At 47.2% G+C, this 24,223-nt stretch overlaps 1 protein-coding gene across 1 annotated transcript in view; it reads right to left on the reverse strand.

The window, feature by feature from the left end:
• TSPAN4 (tetraspanin 4) overlaps window positions 1–24,223 on the reverse strand; it is a 766,988-nt gene that overhangs the window by 273,934 nt on the left and 468,831 nt on the right. Inside the window, exon 3 of the mRNA XM_086957743.1 lies at window positions 6,570–6,644. Within this exon, the coding sequence (XP_086813869.1) occupies window positions 6,570–6,644 (75 nt within the window). The remainder of the gene's footprint in view (window positions 1–6,569; window positions 6,645–24,223) is intronic.

Genomic DNA, 24,223 nt, shown 5'->3' on the forward strand with positions numbered 1-24,223 from the left:
AGCATGAATAGCTTTTGAAAAACAGCACCTCTTGCTCTACTGAAGAGCTGCTTAAGAGGGTTGAACACAAATCTAAGAGACCCTGTTTCTTGCATTATTAGTAATTCTTTGAGTGTTGACTAGGTCTACTTATTCTTCATTTAAATGGTTCCAAGATTGTTTCTACTGTGTCATATAGTTAATGCTGTTCTATATATTGTGTTAAGTTAGCATGAGCTTATTAAATGTTTAAACAACATATTTTCCTTCGGCTTCAGTTTGCACACGGCACATAATTATTATTGTAGCTTTCAACCTAGACGAAAGATGTGATTTATTTGAGAATAATATGTTATTGCTCTGATATCAGTCGTGCTTGGTACACTTGGTACACTGTCTGCACACTGAGAACTATAGCCTCTAAGAATAACCTAACACAAGGTTGCTGGGAGGCCTGATCCTCGCACCACATTAGACATAACACAAATAATGTTGCTGCCAACATTGGGCTCTACGCGGGTTTAAGATAGAGTTACTGAGAATGCAAAAAACACACTTGATGGTGCTTCGCATGGAGAGAGTTGGTAGCTGAGGATGTGATCTTCTTCTGCTGACATTTAGAGGTATGGGCCCGCCCTGCTAAAACCCAAATGAGACCTTCTTAGATATAATATAGTATGCTAAATAGGGTGCGCGAAATATAGGTCAAGTCAAGTCAAGTCAAAGAATTTATATAGCGCTCTACATACCCAGAGGGTCTCAAGGCGCTTGAGGAGGAGAGGGGAATTACTTGTCAAATATCCACGTTTTAAGTTGGTTTCTGAATGCTAGGTGATTCTGGGTAAGGCGAAGGTGAGTGGGAAGGGAGTTCCAGGTTTTAGCTGCCAGGTAGGAGAAGGATCTACCTCCCATGGTGGTTTGGTTGATGCGAGGTACAGTGGCAAGGGCTTGGTTGGATGATCGTAGCTGGCGTGAGGGGGAGTAGAAGGACAGTCGTGTGTTGAGGCATTCTGGTCCGATTTCGTAGAGTGCTTTGTGTGCGTGGGTTAGTAGCCGGAAGGTGATCCTCTTGTTGACGGGAAGCCAGTGGAGGCTTTTCAGGTGACCAGAGATATGTTCTTTACGCGGGATGTCTAATATGAGCCTGGCTGAGGCGTTTTGAATTCGTTGGAGTTTTTTCTGGAGTTTAGCGGTAGTACCGGCGTAGAGGGTGTTTCCGTAGTCCAGTCGGCTCGTGATCAGGGCGTGGGTGACCGTTTTCCTAGTTTCGGTGGGGATCCAACGAAATGTTTTTTTGAGCATGCGAAGAATGTTGAAGCAGGATGAAGAGACGGCGTTGACTTGTTTGTACATAGAAAGTGAGGAATCCAGGATGACGCCCAGGTTCCGTGCATGGTCTGTCGGGATGGGTGCTTTTCCAAGGGCTTCTGGCCACCAAGAATCGTCCCATGCGGAGGGGGAGGTACCTAAGATAAGGACTTCTGTTTTATCAGAGTTCAGTTTCAGACGGCTATGTTTCATCCATTCGGCAACTTCTTTCATTCCTTCGTGTAGGTTAGTTTTGGCGGTGTGAGGGTCATTGGTGAGTGGTAGGATCAGTTGAGTGTCGTCCGCGTAGGAGATGATGTTGAGGTTGTGTTGCCGTGCGATGGTCGCGAGGGGGCTCATGTATACGTTGAAAAGGGTGGGGCTGAGTGAAGATCCTTGTGGAACGCCGCGGATGACTTCAGTGGCCTCTGACTTGAATGGTGGAAGGCGGACTCTCTGGGTTCTTCCGGTGAGGAACGAGGTGATCCATTCTAGTGCTTTTCCTTGGATTCCAATGTTTCTGAGGTGCTGTAGGAGGGTGTTATGGCAGACTGTGTCGAAGGCTGCGGAGAGGTCGAGGAGGATGAGGGCGACTGTGTCTCCATTGTCCAGTAGGGTTCGAATGTCGTCTGTTGCTGCGATGAGGGCGGTTTCAGTGCTGTGTTTGGCTCGGAAGCCGGACTGTGAGGAGTCGAGGGAGTTGTTGGCTTCGAGGAAGGTGGCGAGCTGGTTGTTGACAGCTTTCTCGATGACTTTGGCCGGGAATGGAAGGAGCGAAATGGGACGGTAGTTTTTGACTTCGGTGGGGTCCGCTGTGGGTTTTTTCAGAAGTGCGCTGAGTTCTGCGTGTTTCCAGCTTTCCGGAAAGGTGGCGGAGTTGAGGGAGCAGTTGATGACGTCTCTGAGGTGCGGTGCTATGATGGATTCGGCTTTGTTGAAGATGTGGTGAGGGCATGGGTCAGTTGGGGATCCTGAGTGGATGGAGTTCATCAGGCGGATAGTGTCCTCAGTGGAGATTGGATTCCAATCGTTAAGGATGTTCGAGGGTGGTGAAGGTCCAGCAGATGGTTGGGTGGGTTGGTCTCCGGGTTGGCTGTCGAAGCTGTTGTGGATGTCTGCAATTTTGTTGTGGAAGAATGAGGCTAGGGAGTCGCAGAGGGCTTGAGAGGGGGTGATGTCGTTGGAGATGGCCGAGGGGTTGGTGAATTCCTTGACGATGTTGAAAAGTTCCTTGCTGTTGTGGGCGTTGCTATCTAGTCGGTCCTTGAAGGCGGTTTTCTTGGCTTTTCGGATCAGTTGGTGGTGTGTGCGAGTGGCGTTTTTGAAGGCTTCCTTGGTGCTGGTGGTTGGGTCTTTTTTCCAGGCCTTCTCCAGGGAGCAGCAGAGTTTCTTGGATTTCTTGAGATCATCGTTAAACCAGGAGGCTTTCTTGCTGCCAGGTTTGATTTGTCGTTTTTTCAGTGGTGCTAGGATGTCGGCGCTGTTGGATAACCATAGGGTGAGGTTGGTGGCGGCTTGGTCAGGGTTAGAGGAGTGATACAGATTTCTATAGATTTTTGCATTATAATATGCTATCACAGTTCGCTTACTATGGACTAGTGACTATGCTGATAACTCTGATTTTTATAATATGTATGCTGGTATTATATAAGATACTGCGTTTGAGAACCTTGCATTGAAAAATAAATATTTCAAACTTGCACGTGTGTTCTTTTACTCCCCTTTGTGGTTTGAAATGATTATAAAGCGAAAGAGTGTTCATGTGTTCCACGATACCTGAGGTACCCTAAAGTTAATGTTCTGGTTTGTCTAAGTCATTGGGAGTTTGTTATGACCAATGAGACACTGTAGCTAGCTCGGTAAGGGGATTTCTGATACTAAGGTGAGTTGTGGGTCACCCTAATTCACCCAGGTTCTAGATCTCTGTGCACAGTTCTGTGGGAGAACGGAAACCCTGCTACAACTGTGTATATGTTAATGTTTTAATCTGCTTGTGTCTCTGGACATTCTATCCGACTCTCTACTACTGAGTTCCTTGTTGGTTGTTTGAGGGACGATATAGGGTATCTACAACTCTGCTTTGAGGTGCTTGATTGGATTGTGTGAGGGTTTACAGGAACTGAGGATTCTGTTAAGACAGCAGCTGATTCTTGGAGAATGCTGAAACAGGAAATAAACGTACTTTAAGAAGACCGTTGTGTCCAGGAGTCTGTGTGTGTTCTGCAATGGCCATATGTATCTTACTGCCTGCTTTTTCAAGCAATTGTCCATACATGCAAGGGAAGCAGAAACTTCATGTTTTGTCTCCCCAGTTTTCCCCCATAGTCCAAACCCTGTTGGAGGATTCATCCCCACCTCCAACCCCTCTGCTTCCAACACCTATGGCGATGATCAACAAGGGCTGCAGCTACAGGAATGGGCGCCTGAATTAAAACAGACGCGTTATAAATGCATGGAGAAGCTTTGCAGATGTTTCTGAAGACAGAATCACCACCAGTATGTCACATTCAAATACACAATGTGCCTCAGACTTTAATGCCCGTAGTAGGGAGACTGATAGCAACAGGTCATCGAGCAGAGGACATTTTTATTGATGCATAAAATGATGGTGCGGCAAAACATAAAAAGGGCATTTTTTACAGCATCAATCAGAAGGCACATTGCAGAGACTTCACAGAGGCAATCAGGGACCGGTACCAAAACTGAAAGGCTGGACATGCTGTGCACTGCTGGTGACTGATTAATTTTTATATTCGCCAGATGCTTTTCCAACAAACAAAAAAATCTACATTGGGAAGGGCCAGAACTATATTTATTTTTATCAATCCAGGCAAGCAGAGAAATTGGTAAAAACAATATCATGTACAAAATAAAGAACACACGCAACTGGTGGGACATCATACAAGACCTGTTTTTTTATTTCGGAGTGGGCATAGATGATCGTGTGCGGGCTCTGATGCGTATAACAATGGATGAGCAGATTGCAATGACTGAAGAAAATCAAGCAACACTATAAAATAGGACGTAACCCTGACACCAGACATTAGTAATTAAATAACAGTGCCTTGATTCACCTGTAGGACAGTTATCTATCTATCTATCTATCTATCTATCTATCTATCTATCTATCTATCTATCTATCTATCTATCTATCTATCTATCTATCTATCTATCTATCTATCTGTCTATCTATCTATCTATCTATTTGCCTGTCTATCTGTCTATCTGTCTCCATCTATCTGTCTGTCTATCTGTCTATCTGTCTCCATCTATCTGTCTGTCTATCTGTCTATCTGTCTCCATCTATCTGTCTGTCTATCCGTCCGTCCGTCCATCCATCCATCTATTGAGAACGAGCCAGGCTGGTAAGCAACTGGGCATGGGTGGGAATGCTGAAATACTATTCAGAATTGTTTACAATGAAGCATAATATTTGTGGGCGATGATTCCTAACATGTAACATGAAAACCGTCTCCCTGGGACATCTGACTTCTTCACACTGTAAAATACGCCTAGCAGCCTAATGCACAGTATTAGATGCACACTTTTGAGGGATTAGGTCCCTATTTGCGATCAAACGATCATTGCAGATCAAACCGAGGATCCAGCCAGATTAACTTTGTGGAGAGTTCTACAAACAACTTGAAGAAGATTTGAAAATAAACAGGGCGATATCCTGATTAATAAAAAAGTATTGTTAAAACTGAAAGATGATTGTGGAGAGCTTTAGAGGATAGTAACGGCTTCACCAAAGGATCGAGATTATAGCTCTTGCATTCTACAATCTAACTTCAGTTTCTCTGTGATAAGGAAGTCAGTCTCTAATGTCACCAGTTCTATTTCACTTCAAGGCTTGGACTCAAAGGTAAAAAGATATTCAAATAAAAACATCACAGGGCCTCTCAACAGGGAGAAAAGCACTCTCTGGTGGATAACTGCCTATTTTCTATTCCATTTTAGTATGTTTCTTATTGCTTTTTGCCTGTTCTGAGGCTCTTTGGTTGTGCCTATTTCTATTTTTTGCTGTCATATATATCCCTAAATATTTACTTTAACATTTACTTTTCCTTTCCTCCATCCGTGCCTGCTTGCTGCTCAGTCGGTTTGCTCAGAACAATTCCCTTGTCTCTTAGCTGTTACTGTATTCTGACGCTGTACTGTAGCCTTATAGCCCGTCGTAGTGGGCTACATCGGCTATTAAAGGCCCGCTACAGCGTTAAAGGCCCTCGCCGAAGGCGAGGGACTTTAACAAAGCAGAGGGACTTTAAAAGCAGGTAGCCCTGCTATGAAGGGCTATAAGGCTATTAGAACATTCTGCCACTGGAGGGCAGAATGTTCTAACAAATAAAACAAAGCCTTCAGGGAGCGCAACAGGATTGAAATTCCCTCATGCTCCCTGAAGCCTTTGTTCACAGCCAGAGCAGTGAACAAAAAAACATTGGAATGTTGGAGCTCCGGGCTTATAGCAGCCATTATAAGCCCGGAGCACTCCATTGTTTTCAATAGTGCTACCAACATTCCAATGTTCTAATATAGCCTTATAGCCCGCCGTAGAGGGCTATACCAGCTATTAAAGGCCTTCTCCAGTCGGCTCGGGCCTTTAACAAGGGAGAGGGACTTTAATAGCCGGTATAGCCCAGCTACAAAGGGCTATAAGGTTATTAGATCATTCTCCCACTAGAGGACAGAATGTTCTAACAAAAAAGAACAAAGCCTTATGGGAGCATGAGGGGATTGGAATCCCCTCAGGCCCCTGAAGCCTTTGTTCACAGACAGAGCTGTGAACAAAGAAACATTGGAATGTTGGAGCTCCAGGCTTATACCAGCCATTATAAACCAGGAGCACTCCATTGTTTTCAATGGAGTTCCCAACATTCCAATGTTCTAATCATGTTTATGCTGGTGTATTGCTCTTCATCCTTCTCAGCTTTTTAGTTGATCCTAAACTCTCTATGCTCTTTGCTTTGTCTCTCTGTTGACTCTTTGCCTGTATCACTCCATTTACTGCTCTCTGTCAAGTGTACTGTCCTTCCCAGTCTGCCAGTGTTAGTTGATGGTGTCTGACTATTTCATTTGTCATTGTTCGTTGAGTCTAAGGACAACCGTAGTGGCTTAGAGAGATGTTTATCAACTGTGTACCAGGATGTGGATGTTGGATGGCTTCTCACAGAGACTGGGAGACGCTAGTGAAGGAGGCTGCAGCCCCTGGTTTTTAAAAAGCCACATACAGCCAGGTGGGAGTGACATTTAGGAGATCATGAGAGTGGTGGCTCTGCCCTTACCTTGTCAGTGTAGGCAAAGAAGAGGATCACAAAGAGGAGCTCCAGCAGGAAGATCACTAACAGCAAGATGAAGAACTGCCCAGCAGCAAAAATGGTACAAAGGGAGAGAAACAAGAGAGATATCAGAGACTTATCACTGCAGCATCACCAGCACATTGATGAACGGCACTGATATAGCATTTATGGAGCACACGGAGAACAAACTTGTATCAAAACACTTGAGCAACAGGTATCATTAATATCCAACTTCATGAACTCATTTAATCGACAAGAGGTGGATCTACTCCAATTGCATTTGAGCTGCAAGTTTCACACAGATCTTCGCACTGATCTATCTTACTCTTTACCTGCAGTCACATCGTTCTATAAATCAGCACCGTAGTCACAGTCCGTCTGCTTGTACACATTTGTCGGTATACGCCTTTTAGATAGAAGCAATTCATAAAAAAACACAAAATACAATTCTACCTGAACAAATTTGTCTTTCCGATTTCAACCAGGAAATGTCTTTTTGTGGTTGATTAGTAATATTGGGAAAAGGTAATGTGTTTTCAGGATCTGCAGTTCAGCAGTACATGATCAATATCCACATCGGTGACGTAAGAACAGGTTGCACCAAGCGAGTAACAACAGATTTGAAGTAATGTTTGTACTGGAGTAAACAGTCCATAGCTCTGTAGGGGTAATTTTAATCAATTTGACACTATGGTGCCTAAGCCACAGCATAAGGTTGGCATCTTCAACAGCTCGCTTACGTCATCCCTTCTTTAGTTCTTTAGCTGGTATTCCTCGATTCAGCTACTAATTATGGTATCACCAATCTATAAGATTGCACCACAGACACCTTTCCTTTTTAAAGTGAAGTTATAACAATTTGACACATTTCACTGGTGGGTTTTCTTTGTAACCTTCAAGTGTGACATTTTAAGAAGTGGATTATAATATTTCAGTGGTAAAAGAAGATATCCATACTGGTTAGGTTAACCTTGGCATGAGAGAGCATAAAATCTAAAGAGATCTTCTATTTAATGTCGGGTTATGATGGCACTGTGGTGATTTTCAAAAGTCCTTGGGACCTGATCAAAACCAACATATTTTGTTTCTGTGTGCAAACATTAATTGAATATGGGGATGTGAGAGGGGGCAGTCTGGCCCACATCCGCCATTGTGGGAGGGAAAACACTTTCATACCAGAAGAAAACAGGCCACCAAATTTAACCCCTTCACTGCTGGCAGGTTTCCGCCCCTGTGCGGTAAACAAATGAACAGGGGCGGGCCATGACGAACCCCAGCCGTCATCAGCACACGAGCACTTTAGTGCATGACGGCTGGGGTTCGTCACCAGCATGGAAGGGGTTAAAGTTCAACACTGTTATGGCTCCTGTTTTTCCACCTAGTTGGCTTCTGTACGCATGACAAGCATTGCTTAGTAAGATAAAAACATGGTGGCTGGTCTTCTTTGCAGTAACTGCATGGTGGAACAGTTGTCGCTTATGTATGTCCTGAAAGTGTATTGCCCAAGTGGGAGGCCATTACCATGACTAACATAACACATGTGCAGGATACTCTAGGAGCTTTCCCTCAGTGTGTGAGGAATATTTTACACATGTTTCTGTCTGTGTCCACCACGGTTTCAATGCCAGTCTTAGACTAAAGGGATGCACGTGGAAAGGGGTTGAGTTGAAACATGAACCACAACTAGTCATAAATATTTGTGAAAAGTTCTAAAAAATGTACCAATAAAGAGTTTCTGAATGAGATGATCTTTACACAAAAGATGGATTCCATCAACTTGAATCAAAAGGTGACAAGCAAGTAGCCTACAATGTGATTAGTGATAGTAAGTTTATGCCCATCCATGAAATCTATTCGTTACATGATTAACAGGCATTTCCAAGCAGTAGTGTTTCATTTTTTATGATTCATAAGAATTAGGTAGAGGGGAAATTTTGCTTACACTGGCATAATCTCACTTAATTTCCGGCATTCCACTTTACACTTGTTATGCAAACTTCCAGAGAGTTCACCAGTGTGCCATGTTGTTTAATTGAGCTGTTGTGCAAGTGAAAATCTTAATGTTGGAGCACGAGAACAAAATGAACGAATAGAATTGGTTGTTGTGTATGTTACGCATGATTTTTCACTTTTATTGTTTAGCACAAAATGTGTCTTAACATCCAAAATGGACCCGAGTACTCATTTTACACTAACAAATTAGCATGAGGAGTCTGGACCACTATTTTGTGTAATTCTTCATATTTTTCTGGGCATTTCTTTTAACTTTCTCAAAGGAAATTATGTGAATTTCACTCAGGCCTGTTAAAAAATCTTGACATTTCTGCTAAGTTTTTTAACACCTTGGCTGCACAGGATATTCCTCTGCTGTGCTGGGCCATAATGATAATGGGTGTGGTCATGACGAGCTCAGCTCGTCATGAGCACAAGAGCACTTTGCCTCATGACGAGCTCAGCTCGTCCTGAGCACCGAAGGGGTTAAATTAAATTCTAGAAACATTTTATACCTCCTATTGTAGTTGGACACTTTAAAACTTGGTTCTGAGCAAACACCAGTCCAATTAATGTATGTGAGAATATTATTAGGCTGCATTTCAATGTTGTTTTATGCCATTGAGTGACAGTCACATTTTAACAACTACCTCATTGCACCAATACTACATTAGTGTGTGGTAAGCATGCTTGTGTTGCATGTAGCTTCCTCTCCAACTTATGCTTTTTCTGTATGTATAATTGATGATACATCATTTGAGTACACTTTGAAACTGAGTTAGATTATGCTCAATATCCAGGTGTACTCCTCAACCAACATCTCGACTAGCGAGACACACACAAGACTCATTCCCCTCCACAGCTTTTTGTCTTGCTAACTCGTGTTTAAACTCGGATATGTTTTCATTCAATTCAGTTAGACTGATTTTTTGAGTGATCTGTTACGAACATGTACTGATGAAAATCCCTCTGATACCCTCAGGTCTTACCAGCATTATATAAAATAAATGAAATATAATGTCACTTAGGGGCATATGTAGGTAGCCGTTTGCGATTCACAAATGCCGAAATTCAGTGAATTTCCGCGTTTGCGAATTGCAAACAGCGTTTTGATATGTAGGTGCCACTTAGCAAAATAGGGCTGAGGAGCGTAGCCCCACTGCTCTTGGAGCAGTGTAAAAGAAAAAAGTTAAATGATTATAACAGAAGTTATTTCTGTTATTATTATTTTATTTCTAGTGTTCGCAAGGTTGGGCGGGACCATGGGCGTAGGAGACACTAAATTTCTGGGGGGGACAGGGACAATCTTGTGGACTTTCCAGTGACCCTATACAAATCGCCCATTGTGAGAGACCGTACGCGCGTTAAATGTATACAATCGCATAGTTATGAAGAGAAATATTAAGAAAGGCAGGAAAGTAGTGGACTTGGAAGATGTACTGGCTACTCAAATGTGGTACTAAGATCATCCTGCTCAGTTGCTAAATGGTGACAAGTACAAAGAAATTAAACTGAGGCACTTGAGACAAAAACTTCACTAGCAGTATCCTGAGCCGAGATACCATCAGGTGTAAAACTCCACATAGTTTTAAGAGCAATAGAGAATTGTGAAACACAGAACTAGGAGAGAGTGTGAGTGTGTGTGAGCTGCACGAAGGCTCAAACATGGTGCAGGTAACCTCTAGCCTATAGTCCACCGGTACTCTGCCATAGCCTGCCCTTGCACCCAAAATATGTAAGGGAGTGAGTAAAAATTTAAAGTCACTTAGCTGAAAATCTAATTTGTACAGTGTTGAAAAGCATAATTTTTCCTGAAATCCCACTTGAGTGTCCCTAATTCAAGATGACCCACAGCTGTCACATACAAACACAAACAGAAAGCTCGGAGGGCATGTGGCACTTGGCACATGTTTTATCAAGAAGATGCCCTAGCAGGGCTGACACTTCTAAAGGTGGACAGGCACCGACTAGTGCAGAAAGGTCATAATGGAGCAAGGATTCGCACGTAAAGCGACTTGCTCTCATTCATGAACCTCGTCTAACCTTTAATAAGCATTAACCAATCCTGTCCGTCTTAATTTTCACTTTTTCAGTACACGCGGGTGCCCGAGAGAAGCTCGCATCTATGTTTATTAATTGTAATGATGCTTGCACTACTGAATGGCCGCTTCGCAGAAATCCAGTCTGCGCATGCGTCGGTCATACCCACGTGATGTGACGCACTCGCAATTTGGAGGGATGTTTTCGCTCATGCGCATTGTTGCTAAATATGGCCGCTTGTCTTTAACCATGCTCTCTGCTAGCTCATGCTGCTTTTGCATATCTGTCTTTCCTGCATTAACTCTCAATGCTATAGATATTACAAAGTAAGGGGTGCAGTGAAGCTTTTCATGGTATACAGTGTATTCATTTTTTCTGTGTTTCTAATTTGTTTTCGTTTACTTTTCATGTACCGCGTATCTGGGGGCCTGGGAGTTGGGGAGCTGCGCCATTTTAGAAGCCCATGTGGACCTGGTCACCTGACAAGAGGACTGGGCCTCGCATCCGTGGAAATCAGCCAGCTGGCTACCGAAGCTGAGATGCGCCTGAGAACCTGCCCCATAACCCAGAGAGGAGAAGCTGAATTTCACCTGAACTGCTACATTTGTTTCTTTCTACTGTATGCTCTATTGTCCTCTTCTACACGTATGCCTGGGAACTGGAATGTAAGGGGTGGATACTGTCATTTGCATATTAAAACATGGGAACGCAAAATTTAGGAGGTGACAATGACCTAACCACCTCTCTTGACCAATCATAAGTTGGGACCTTGTCACTTGCAACATTTGTGGGTGGTCTGGGGGTCCCAGAATAGTATAACTAGTCTAGTTCAGCTTAGAGAAATTGTCCGACTTGTCCGAATAGCTGACCTGTCACTGACCCTACGAACTCTATAGGTGATTGATACAGAGCGCTGCGGAGCACTCTGTCCGTACTTTCCACAAACTCCAAGGGGTGGAAATAGTCTTAAGTGCTGGCGAAGCACTTTGCTGGGAGATTCGAAAAACCCAATCGGGGTTATTGGCGGATTCCGTGCAGTGAGGGGGTAGCGCAGGCGTTGCATCCGAAGCTGCAGGTGTTGGTCGTGCCCTTTGATGAGCCCAGTCCTGACCCAAGACCCGAGGGGTATCCCGTCCTGACTGTCCATGAGCTGTACCTGCTCGCCTACTGGCAATCTGAATCCTTGAGGGTCCCTGTCCTCACCTTTTCCAAGCTGACCCGTGGCCAGGGTTGGTCCTTATTCCCGTCCTAGGTAAATATACCATGTGGGTGTCTGTCTAAACTTTACTCCTACCTTTTCCTCTACTTAATAAATCACTCTTGCCTGTGATATTCTTCTATCACCTTTTCGAAAGTGACTTTTATGAAATTGTTTATTAGTAATGTTCCACTTTTCCCCCTACCTATAGGAGATTATTAAACTGATTTCATATTTTAGCTTGTTCCACTATCCTTTCCCTTTAGTATGGTTGCTGTGAATTTAGTGAAGATAGCTTAGAGTTAGTAATTAGAACACGAATATTAAGTACCCATATTAGCCCTATTCACTCACTCTGCCTTAGTTTAAAATTCGTACTGATTAGCATGTTCCCAAATGTGCCTACCCTGTAGTATTCATTAGTACTCTATGGTACTTGCCTTAATCCATAGCTACATTTTGGTTTTGATCTTGATCATTGATGTTCTATTTTGTATCTGCCTGTTACTCATGGCATATTCATTCTAAAAACTAACTTCATATAAACTTTAAAAACTCCATCAGGTGTCTGTGGTCATTACATATCACCAAGTGTCATTAAATGTACTCAATGTGTAAGGTATTTCTACTCTGATAGGAAACTTGTTACCTATTCACTGCTAGCTCCTGATCCATCAGGAGTAATGTGCCTGTGGTAAGTCAGGTACATGAATAGTAAGTGGTGAGAGAGTCACCCCCTGAATTACTCATAGTAGCGTGTAAGAATCACCCGGTTCACGCAAACACTGTCATCATATGCACGCCAGGGCCCAGTGCGTGGAAATTGGTAAACTAGTGACCCGGGTGAACTGCGCGCTCTATCAATAAGGGCTACACACATTTCAAATGCTGGTTCAAGAGTGTGAGTAAATCTCTTGCACTTTTTGTGAATCACAAACACAAGCGGCTTAAGTGGGAAAATCAATTTTTAATTTGGGAACACTGTCAGGCCATTAATGGTAAAAGATTTGATAATGGGCAGTGCTTTAAATGGGCCGGTACTCACCGGTACTGAGTACCGGCACTTCCGAATTTTCTGTCCGCCAGTACCGGCACTTTTCTTAGTTGAGGGAAGAGTACCGGTACCCTCATTGAGAGCACAGCAGGCTCAGGTTCAGTGACTCCTCCAGCTCAGGGTAGACGCCGCTTTGCATTCGAGGAGCTTGCAAGTCACAGAGCGCATGAAAGACCGTTTGCAGAGTTGCTGCTGGAGATTCCAGCAGTGCTCAATTGAATGGCCCCACTGCAGAGGTCTGAGAGGGCTTGCCCTGTGTCATGCTGTGATCAACAGTACAGGGTCTAAACCGACCCTGCACTGTTGATCAGGTGCGCAACGGCTATCAGCTTAAAGTGTTCCTCCATCAGGCATGTGAAATGGGCTGCGGCTGCCAGTCATTAATCCTGTCCGATTTAGGGAAGTGCACGAGCAGCAGCGCCAAACAATCCTCTACCTTCCCAAAGATGTTTTGTTCACCTTTTAGTTCAGCACAAAGGCTGCTTTCCTTTGTGTGCCCCTCTGTTGAAGCAGGAAACGAAGATGTAAAGTGGATAAATTATGTTTATTCAAGTAGTAACATCATAAGGGCCCAAACGCAGGTGGAAATAGTAACGTGTGAAGAACAGCTCTCAAACAATCCAATCAGCAGAACATTCTATAACGTTATTTATATAAGATAAATGAACGTCCCAACAGATGCCATAATCAACACTAGTCTACCAATGAAATAAAGATGTGTTTTTTTCAACATAAACGCATTCCTTATGCGTTTTGATATGTGCTGTAACTGATATAGAGGCCATTATGTATCATCATATCTTACCCTTAGCCCCGCCGCTAGCCCCGCCCCTTTCCCACACCTCTAACTAATTTTAATGAGTACCTGCACTTATTTTTCCCATTTAAAGCACTGATAATGGGGCAACTCAGTTTACACTTGCCGCGCCTGCAAAAAGGGCCCTTCAGAGTGGTTCTGCCTGAATAAATGTAGCTTACCATTAATGTTATCAGCGTACTCTATAATATCATTAGATACACAGTGGTCAAGCCATGGGTCTCCCATTTCCCTTGTTGTGGAATGTCATTGCTGGCCAGCGCACTGGAGCTGAGTCTGCGTTACACAAGAGGAGGGTATGGGTTTTAGGCAGAGCCACTGGAATCCTAAAACTGGGGAGCACAACATTTCACTGTCATGTCACACCTGGCTGATCACATGTCAATGTCAGGTAAAATCAAAGTTCAGCAAATAGCAAACTAAAATTGGAGTCAAAGAACAGAAGACGGGGTTGGGCTCCTGTCACGTTTGGGAGGAGTGGTTGCTGCACTCCAAATCCTGCATGACTGTTTTTGCCGGCCCTCTTGCACCGGCCAAACAGTCCTGAACACAGTGCATGTTCCCCACCAGGATGAAACACACACCCCGGTGGGGAACATGCCCAGCCTCCCATTCCCCATCTGAGCACTGAGCCACAGCGCTCAGACCAATCACAACGCTGCATTGGAGCATTGTGATTGGCGTAGGGGAGGGAGTCTATGTGCTTTCTGTTCCGTCCGGAGAGATGACGAGGGACGACTGAAGATAGAAACTCGGCGAGGAAGTGAGGTTTTTTTTGTTTGTATTTTGTACCCACCTCTAACCCCTGCATTCTCGTTCCCTGCCAGCTGCTACTGAATCTGGTACAGAAATATTGTTCATGCAAAGCAGCGCTGATGCAGATCAACATTGCGTTAACGAAAATAAACCTGGGCTCTAGTCTACACTGTGGGATTTACATATGTTTACCATTTTGTGACTTCTACCAGTTAAGCCCATCTGTATTGTCCACAGAGAGAGTCATGGAGTTGGGCCAAAAGGCCCTTCTGATTGAATAACCTATAATTGTAATTCCTAATTGAACTTTCTTTAACAATGAAGTGTTCTAGAATGATAGAAGCGAGATGTATGTTTGCCACAGAATTCGTAACAATGTCCATAAAAAACTGAGCATAAAACGGGCGAAGATGCATCGCCAGCTATGTACCAGTAAACAGAAATAAGGAAGATGCATCCCCTGCTATGTACCAGTAAACAGATATAAGGAACCACTGCTGTGCACTGGTAAAAAGAAATAAGGAAGATACATCTACTGCTATGTACCGGTAACCAGAAATAAGGAAGATGCTTTCACTGCTATGTGCTAGTAGCCTGAAATGAGGAAGATGCATCCATTACTATGTACCAGGAAACAGAAATAAGGAACCACTGCTGTGCACTGGTAAAAATAAATAAGGAAAATGCATCCCCTGCTATGTACCAGTAAACAGAAATAAGGAACCACTGCTGTGCACTGGTAAAGATAAATAAGGAAGATACATCTACCACTATGTACGGTAACCAGAAATAAGGAAGATGTTTTCACTGCCATGTGCTAGTAGCCTGAAATGAGGAAGATGCATCCATTACTATGTACCAGGAAACAGAAATAAGGAAGATGCATCCACTGCTATGTACCAGGAAATAGAAATATTTTCTATTGTCATCTGCACACTCTACTCTCCCTCCAAAATCCGTGATGGAGCAATTTTCCCCAGAATGAGGTTCCACGCAGAATGTGTGATCTTGTCCATTTTCACAAAGGCGTGCTATTGGGTGATCACAGGACATATTTCCTTTCCACTGCTGTCAGAGGGCTTAAACACTAGAACACTTTTTATAATAGAATATAGAAGGAAAACAGAACAGAGGGTGCTCAAGGAAAGACCTGGCGTTTCAGTTTGTCCTTCAAACGACATTCAGTTCTTAATTTGTGCCTTTTGGGATTGGATTCCTTGTGCTGGGCATGACTGCTCTTGGTAGCCTATACTTAAACCCATCATGTAGATTAAATTGGCTGAAGGGGCTACTTGTGGCTTATGATTATAGTGTGACACACACTGTCCACTGACGGGTGGAATGAGTTCTGCATTGCTATATTTGGCCGCCAAACAAGGTACATAAGAAGAGATGGGCAGAGAACTTCCCTGAGCAGGAAACTAATAACGCAGTCTGTTTTCTGGTTTCCTTTAGCTGATGTTTGTGTACTTATCTAGGAGGAAATGGCTTTCGTAGGAATGTTTCAGTGTGCTTATCTTTCTGGCTGATTGTAATTTTAAACAAGCATTTACAATGCAATGGTCTCGGCATTATTAAAGGTAGAGCTATTGGCATTGCTCATGACTTTTTTTTAAATCATAAATAAATGGCATTGTCATTTACATTGCCAATAGCTTAATCGCTCGCAAATGCATGACCTATTGCATTTACACACACACAGAGCCACCCCCACACACAGCCCCCCACACACAGAGCCCCCCACCCACACACAGAGCCCCCCACCCACACACACAGAGCCCCCCACCCACACACACAGAGCCCCCACACAGGGCCGGGGGGAGCAAGCAGGGCCGGGGGGAGCAAGCACAGCCAGGGGGCAGGGGAGCAAGCACAGCCAGGGGGCAGGGGAGCAAGCACAGCCAGGGGAGCAAGCACAGCCAGGGGGGCAGGGGAGCCAGCACAGCCAGGGGGGCAGGGGAGCCAGCACAGCCAGGGGGGCAGGGGAGCAAGCACAGCCAGGGGGGCAGGGGAGCAAGCACAGCCAGGGGGGCAGGGGAGCAAGCACAGCCAGGGGAGCAAGCACAGCCAGGGAGGCGGGGGAGCCAGCACAGCCAGGGGAGCCAGCACGGCCAGGGGGGCAGGGGAGCCAGCACAGCCAGGGGGGCAGGGGAGCCAGCACAGCCAGGGGGGCAGGGGAGCCAGCACAGCCAGGGGGGCAGGGGAGCCAGCACAGCCAGGGGGGCAGGGGGCCAGCACAGCCAGGGGGGCAGGGGAGCAAGCACAGCCAGGGGGCAGGGGAGCAAGCACAGCAGGGGGGCAAGCACAGACAGGGGGCAGGGGAGCAAGCACAGCCAGGGGGCAGGGGAGCAAGCACAGCCAGGGGGCAGGGGAGCAAGCACAGCCAGGGGGCAGGGGAGCAAGCACAGCAAGGGGGCAGGGGAGCAAGCACAGCAAGGGGTCGTCCATGGGGTCTGGGGTAAACCCGCAGGCTTCAGAGGTGGCTAATTGTCAGATGCAAACGTACAGACGGCCGCCTCTGCTGCTCGCTTCACGAACTGATAATACTGACCGACTGCGGCACTCTGCTCCCGGCATCTCTTTAGCGCCTTGTTGCCAGGCAGATCGTGCAAATGGCACTATTTGAGCCTGCCTGCCTTCTCAATTGGCTGGTGTGAGTTTTCAACTTTCGTTCAACAGAAGGCCTTGGCAATCGTTTTATATGCCAAATCATTCTCCGCGCGCCAACAGGTCCTGGGCAAAATCAGCCTTGCGCGAGGGGCAGAGCTTGGGCAATAAGATTGGGGGTGGGGGGCTTCTGATTTACTGACAGTCACTCTGGCATATCATTTCAAAATACATTTATTCTAGAACAAGCAGGGCACATATACCGAAAGCAGTGCAATGATTGCATGCAAGGCATGTCAATGGCTGCTTGTTGCCACCCTGTCTATGAACGACCTTTACAAAACAATGTATGCAAAAAGCTGTTAAATGCATCCGTACACTCGTATTATCACTAGTAACCTACGGAAGAAACATGGAAAAAAAAGACATTTGGCCAAAGGCCGTGTGAACGGACCTGCGCACACATACAGCCCTTGCAAACATTACAATCCAGCCTCATTTGCATGTGCCCAGGGGGTCGATATGGTTCACACAGCTGCTCTGTGCGAGCCTGTTCATTAATGCATTCATTTATAAGCTCTACAAACACGTGGTTGTACACTGGACGCAAAAGTTGAGAACCGAATTAACAGAGACCCTTGCAAGCGACACATGCCAACATTTGGTAACGCTCAAGGCGAGGCTAAGGGGGCCAGGGTGTGCAGGGGTCTACTTTCTCCATATACTTACAAAGTCGAGCAAAATAAACATTTTCGACAAAGGTCTGCGGATCAACATACGCTGTTTTAAAAAAAAAATCAAATTAGAGGGCTTACAGTCCCAGATTTATATTGGAAAAGCAAAACTTCAAATTGCAAACATGGAACATTATTCGGACAAAAAAAGAGAAGTCTGTTTCTTAAAACTAGAGCGCGGTATGCTCTGCGTGCTCCTCATGCAGAATAAAGCGCTACACAAAATATTACATTACAAGTGAATCAATGCTTGCAGATAAAAAAGCTGCTGGTACATAAGGAGGGAATAAAAGGGGGCACATGCCATGAGAGCAGGCAGGCAAACATCCCTGCAGTTCAGAGAGAGAGAGAGAGAGAGAGAGCGCAGGGTGGCACACATCCCATCCACATCAGCCTTCAGAACTCCCGAGGCTTCGCCGGGAGCAACGCTTCTTTTAAAGCCCTTACCTTCCTGGTCAGCGCTTGTTCTGCCACCAGCTGCGCTCTGGACTTCCGCGCACGGCAGCAAACCACTTTTAGCAGCCTCCCTTCTTTCCCTTCTGCACGCCACCCAGAGCGCCTCCCGCTGATCGTCTCTTGAGACGGGCGAGATTCCATCTTGGGCGGCTCTGGGTCAGCGTTGCAGCGTTTGGGCCCCTCCCCCCAAGACAAGTACTTCAGGCGCTCGCTGGTCATCGCGCCTTACACACATCAGCCTTCAGAACTCCCGAGGCTTCGCCGGGAGCAACGCTTCTTTTAAAGCCCTTACCTTCCTGGTCAGCGCTTGTTCTGCCACCAGCTGCGCTCTGGACTTCCGCGCACGGCAGCAAACCACTTTTAGCAGCCTCCATTCTTTCCCTTCTGCACGCCACCCAGAGCGCCTCCCGCTGATCGTCTCTTGAGACGGGCGAGATTCCATCTTGGGCGGCTCTGGGTCAGCGTTGCAGCGTTTGGGCCCCTCCCCCCTAGCCACTCCCTCCCATGTGTCCCCACATAATGGTGGGCCAGTCCCGGCAGCGCAGCGGGCGCGACGAAGGCGCGCCGAAGTTGCGCCTAAGTTAAGCCCGTCTGCGCCCGTCCGCGACGGGCCGGGACCAAGGGCCATAGACCCTGCCCTTCCCTTGTCGTACACCTCCGCCCAGCTACTCTCCCTTTCTGTCTCTGCTCCTCTCTCTCCTACTGCAGTTCAACACCTATCCTCGCATGGTATTTATGCTCCCCACCTTCCCTGTCCTTCCCCGGCTTCTCCCATTTCCTCACCACTCACCTCTTCTATGCCCTCTGCCATTGGCATCATTTCTGGTCCCCCAGCCGCCTCTGCTATCCTTCTTAATACCCGTTCCGCCACCAAAAATCAAACTGCCCTTTTCAACCTCTTGGATACTGACTCCCCGGATTTTCTTTTCCTCACCGAAACCTGGTTTTCCTCCGACTCACTCCCTGACCTTCTTGCTATTCTTCCTAGTACCCACTATGCCCTTCGTGCTGACCGCCCTGACGGAAAAACTGGAGGGGGTGTGGCGATGATAATTCGCTCTTCTATGAAATTTCAGCTGCTTTCGCACCCCCGCATATCCAGTGTTGACTTCTTGGTGGCGCGCTCTCTCAATCTGCCGGTACCCCTCACGGTGGTCCTTGTGCACCGCCCACCCCAAAGCATGCCTTCATTTGTGTCCACCTTGCAGGATCTTCTGGCCACTTTGGTGGTAAATAATTCCTCGCTGCTCCTGCTCGGTGACTTCAATTTTTGGCCGGGTGATCCGAGGGAAGATTCCTCTTCCAAAGATTTCTCTGCCACACTTCAGTGTTTTAATTTTCTACCTCATGTTTTGGCCCCTACCCACATTCATGGTCACATTTTAGACCAAATTTGGTCCTTACGCTGTCAACTCTCGCCCACTTCTATTTTACCTTGTGTTTGGTCGGACCACTCCATGATCTCCTTTTCTATTCATCTAGGTCATGTTGAGAAAGCTCCCCTGCCTAAAAACATCTTGGCCCGTAGCTGGAACAAGACTGATCTTAATAACCTTTCATCTCTATTGTCTTCTTCCGCTCCTACCCTGACCCACCTATCTCTGGAAAGTCAGGCCCACGCCATTAATACCTGGCTCTCTTCTGCTTGCGACCAGGTCGCTCCTCTCAAAAAAATTAAATCGGCCCGCCCCCATGACGCTCACAAGTGGTTTTCGAGTGACCTTAAATCCCTGAAATTAGAGCTCAGGCGCTCGGAGCGTCATTGGCGTCGCAACTACTGCCCTACCCTTCGTCTTAAATACAAAGCCCTCCTCAATACCTACAAAAAAGCCATTTTAGCGGCCAAATCCAAATACTTCAATGAGCGTGTGGCCCTGTCAGCCAACAAGTCCCGTGAGATTTTTGCACTTGTTCACAGTCTTGCTACCTCCCATCGTGCTTGTCTCTCCCCTGCCCCTTCTCAATCTCTCTGTCATTCTTTGAACGATTACTTTATCAATAAAATTATCACCATTAAAGCCAATATTCCCATTGTGTCCCCTCCTGCTCTGCCTGATCATTCTCACCTTTCTTCTTCTGTTTTGGATCATTTTGAACCCATTTCTCCTGAGCTTTTCCTTGACCTGCTCGTCAAGGTCAAGTCGGGCTCTCCTGCAGATTGTGCCCCTGCACGGATCCTTAGAACTCTTCACACTAGCTGTCTGGCCCCCCCCCCTCACTTTTCTTAACACTTCTTTGGTTTCGGGTTGTGTTCCCCCCTCTTTTAAATCTGCTATTGTTTTTCCTATTTTGAAAAAGGCTGGCCTCGATCCCTCCCTCCCATCTAACTTCAGGCCGATTTCCCTTCTCCCCTACCTAGGGAAGATTCTTGAAAGTTATGTAACATCCTGCCTCTCCGCCTACATTGAGGAGAATCATCTTCTGGCCTCCCACCAGGCGGGTTTTCGTCCTGGCCACTCCACTGAGGGAGTGGTCCTCGCGGTCCTTGATGAACTTAAGGGCAAGGCCGATAACAACCTCCCCCAGGCCTTGGTCCTTTTGGACTTATCCGCTGCGTTTGATACTGTCGATCATGCCATCCTTCTCGACCGTGTCAGCGCAGCGGGCATCCAAGGCACTGCCTTCTCCTGGATCGCGTCCTTCCTCCAAGGCAGGTCACAGGCAGTCCACCTTTCTGATTTTTCTGCTCCCCCACTCCCGGTTACCTGTGGGGTCCCTCAGGGCTCTTCCCTTTCCCCTCTCCTCTTCAATCTTTACATCCGTCCCCTCATCTCCTCTCTTCTCGAGCTGGGGGTCTCTGTGTATAATTACACTGACGACCTCCAGCTCGTCTTCGATCTTTCCTCCCCAGCTGACTCTCTTCCTAAATTCTGTTCTACTCTTCTTTTTATCTCCCAGTGGATGAGCTTCAATCATTTGAAGCTCAATCGCGATAAAACCGAGCTTGTCCTTACCGGCGGCTCATCTAATCCCTGGTCCTCTGCCCGTTGGCCCCTTTCTTTTGGCCCCCCCCCCTTCTCCTGTCCCCTCAGTCCGGACTCTGGGCATCAAGATCAGTAATGATCTATCCATCCACGCCCAAATCAGCTCCGTTGTGTCTTCTTGTTTTTCTTCCCTCCGCCTCATTCGCAAGATCTCCCGTTTTTTTTCTGTTGATGCCCTCAAAACCATCATCACGGCCCTTATTACATCCCGCCTGGATTATGGCAACGGCCTGTATATAGGCATCCCTGCCTACGAAACTCGCCGTCTCCAGGCCATCCAAAACCAGGCGGCCCGTCTTATTCTTTGTCTTCCCAAATCCTCCCACATTACCCCAGCCCTCAAATCCCTCCATTGGCTCCCGGTTCTTTTCAGGTCCCGGTTTAAATTAGCATGTCTGGCTTTCCGAGCGCACGCTCGTTCGGCCCCGCTTTTCATTAACTCTCTTATCTCCTCTCATGCTCCCAGTCGCTCTCTCCGCTCTTCTTCTCTTTCTCTTCTTCATGTTCCCCGCTTCCGCAAAACCCGAACCGGGGGCAGCCGCTTCTCTGTCCTGGCCCCCCAGATCTGGAACAATCTCCCTCTCTCCATCCGCTCTATTCCCATTTTTTCCCACTTTCGCAAAGCCCTTAAAACTTTTCTTTTTCTTCAGGCTTTTCCCGACTAACCTCTCATGGGACCCTCTGTAGAATCTGTTGTGTTCCTCAGCGCCAGGAAGCCGCTTGGCCGCAGTGCGCTTTAGAAATCTCTTTTTCATTTCATTTCATTTTGTAGTGATGGGCAGGCAGGCACACATGGCAGCAGTTTGTAGTTAAAGCCCAGGCAGGCACACATCCTAACAGTTCACAGACACAGAGGATAGTTGCACGCATCATAGCAGTTTGTAGTGACAAAGCAGCCAGCCATAGATTCTAGCAGATAATCAACAGAGCTGGCAGACACGTAACCAACAGGCAGACAGACAACCAAGCATTTCAGAGACAGAACAGGCAGACACGTATCCCAGTAGGTGGCAGAAATGGAGAGGCAGGCCAGAAGTTCACAGAGAGAGCAGGCAGGCACATTTCACAGCAGTTCAGCGATAGAGCAGTTAGGCAGACTCCTAGCAGTTCAGAGATAGAACAGGCAAACACATCTCCCAGCGGGTCGCAGAGGTAGAACAGATAGTCTCTCATTTCAGCAATTCACTAAGAAGATACAATGGGCAGGTAGAGCAGGCAGCTTCGCACCCATCATTTCACAGAGATAGAACAGACAGACACGATGCCAGCAGGTTGCAGAAACAAGTCAGATAGACACACCCGCAGCAATTCACAGACATAGAATAGGCCAGGCAGACACCCACCCCACCAGCTCGCAGCGGCAGAGCAGACAGGCAGGCACACATCACAGCAGCGCACATAAGTAGTGCTTGCATGTACGCAACTCTAGCAGTTCACAGAGGTAGAAGAGGCAGACAAACCCCCAGCAGTGCACAGAGGTAGAGAATGCAGGCGCACACACCCAGCAGTGCATGGAGGTAGAACAGGCAGCACCCCGCCAGGAGTACACAGAGGTAAAGCACGCAGGCGCACCCCCAGCACTGAACAGAGGTAGAGCAGGCAGGCACACTCCCAGCAGCGCACGGACGTTCAGCACACAGGCACCCCCCCCACCCCAGCAGTTCAAATAGGTACAGCACGCAGATACCTACCTGCCCCCAGCAGTGCACAGGGGTATAGCACGCAGGCACACACCCCCAGCAGTCCGCAGAGGTAGAGCAGGCAGGCAAACCTCCATCAGTGCACAGAACCTGAACAGTGAGGCACACACTTAGCAGTGCACAGACTAGGGGTAGAACAGGCAGGTACACTCACAGCAGCACACAGAGGTTCAGTACGCAGGCACCCCGCCAGCACTAGTGCACAGAGGTAGAGAACGCAAGCAGGCACACCACCAGCAGTACAGAGGTACAGAGGTACAGAACGCAGTCACCTCCTAGCCGTACGGAGGTACATCACGCATGGCCCCCCCCTCACATCCGCCAGCGGTGCACGGATGTAGGGTGCAAAACGCCATCAGTACACAGAGGTAGAGCAGTGAGGGGCACCCCCATCAGTGCACAGGGGTACAGCAGGCAGGCATACCCCCAGCAGTAGTGCACAGAAGTAGAGAAAGCACACAGGCACCGCACCCCCAGCAGAGTGGAGATGAGGCAGGCTCACCCCCCCCCCCCCCAAAAGTGCACGCCGGCACCCCCCAGCAAAGCGCAGACGAGGCATGCAGGCTCACACCCTAGCAGTGCACAGAGGTAGAGAATGCACAAAGGCACACCCCCAGAGTGCACGCAGGCACCCCCCAGCAGAGCGGAGACGAGTCAAGCTGAAAACACCCTCTTTTGCAAGGTATACAACCTGCGATTCCCAGGGGTGGCCCGAACCGTGGTTATTATGAACAACACAAATGCGACCACACTCTCCACTACAATCAGGATTCAACTACTGACATCCCACTAGCAAGCCAGGCGCAGTCCGAACGAGTTTGGGTGTGGGGGAGGAGAGGAGCATGGCTTTAGGAAGCTGGGCGCAATTAAACACAACACTTGTTTCTCCGCGACAACTGAGCCTGACCTCGCATGTACAAGAATTTTACTCCACATCTCTCGGCAGTCCTTATTTTGTAAATACGCGTGTGCCGCTACCAGGGGGCACGGCAGGCTGCTCCCTCACCACCCATCCCCCCCGACCGTGCCACGCTCTGTTCAGATGCACGAGCGGGACTCAGTAAAGGATACAAGAAAGGCAGGGGCATACAGGAGTGACCAGTGCAGCACGCAGGGACACACTTTAACAGTGACATGCCGCTTCAATGTTACCCTTGCTGAAGACATTGCTCAGCCAATGCACGAACACGGAGACCCCTGCAACGCCGATCGCAATAGTGGCCAACAATCAAGCCATCCCCCATGGTTAGCGCGACCCCTGACAATGCATCCTGGGTGACTTTCGTGCCGATGAGACTCAG

The sequence above is a fragment of the Lissotriton vulgaris genome, chromosome 2_1, assembly GCF_964263255.1.
Source record: "Lissotriton vulgaris chromosome 2_1, aLisVul1.2, whole genome shotgun sequence".
Classification (NCBI taxonomy): Eukaryota; Metazoa; Chordata; class Amphibia; order Caudata; family Salamandridae; genus Lissotriton; species Lissotriton vulgaris.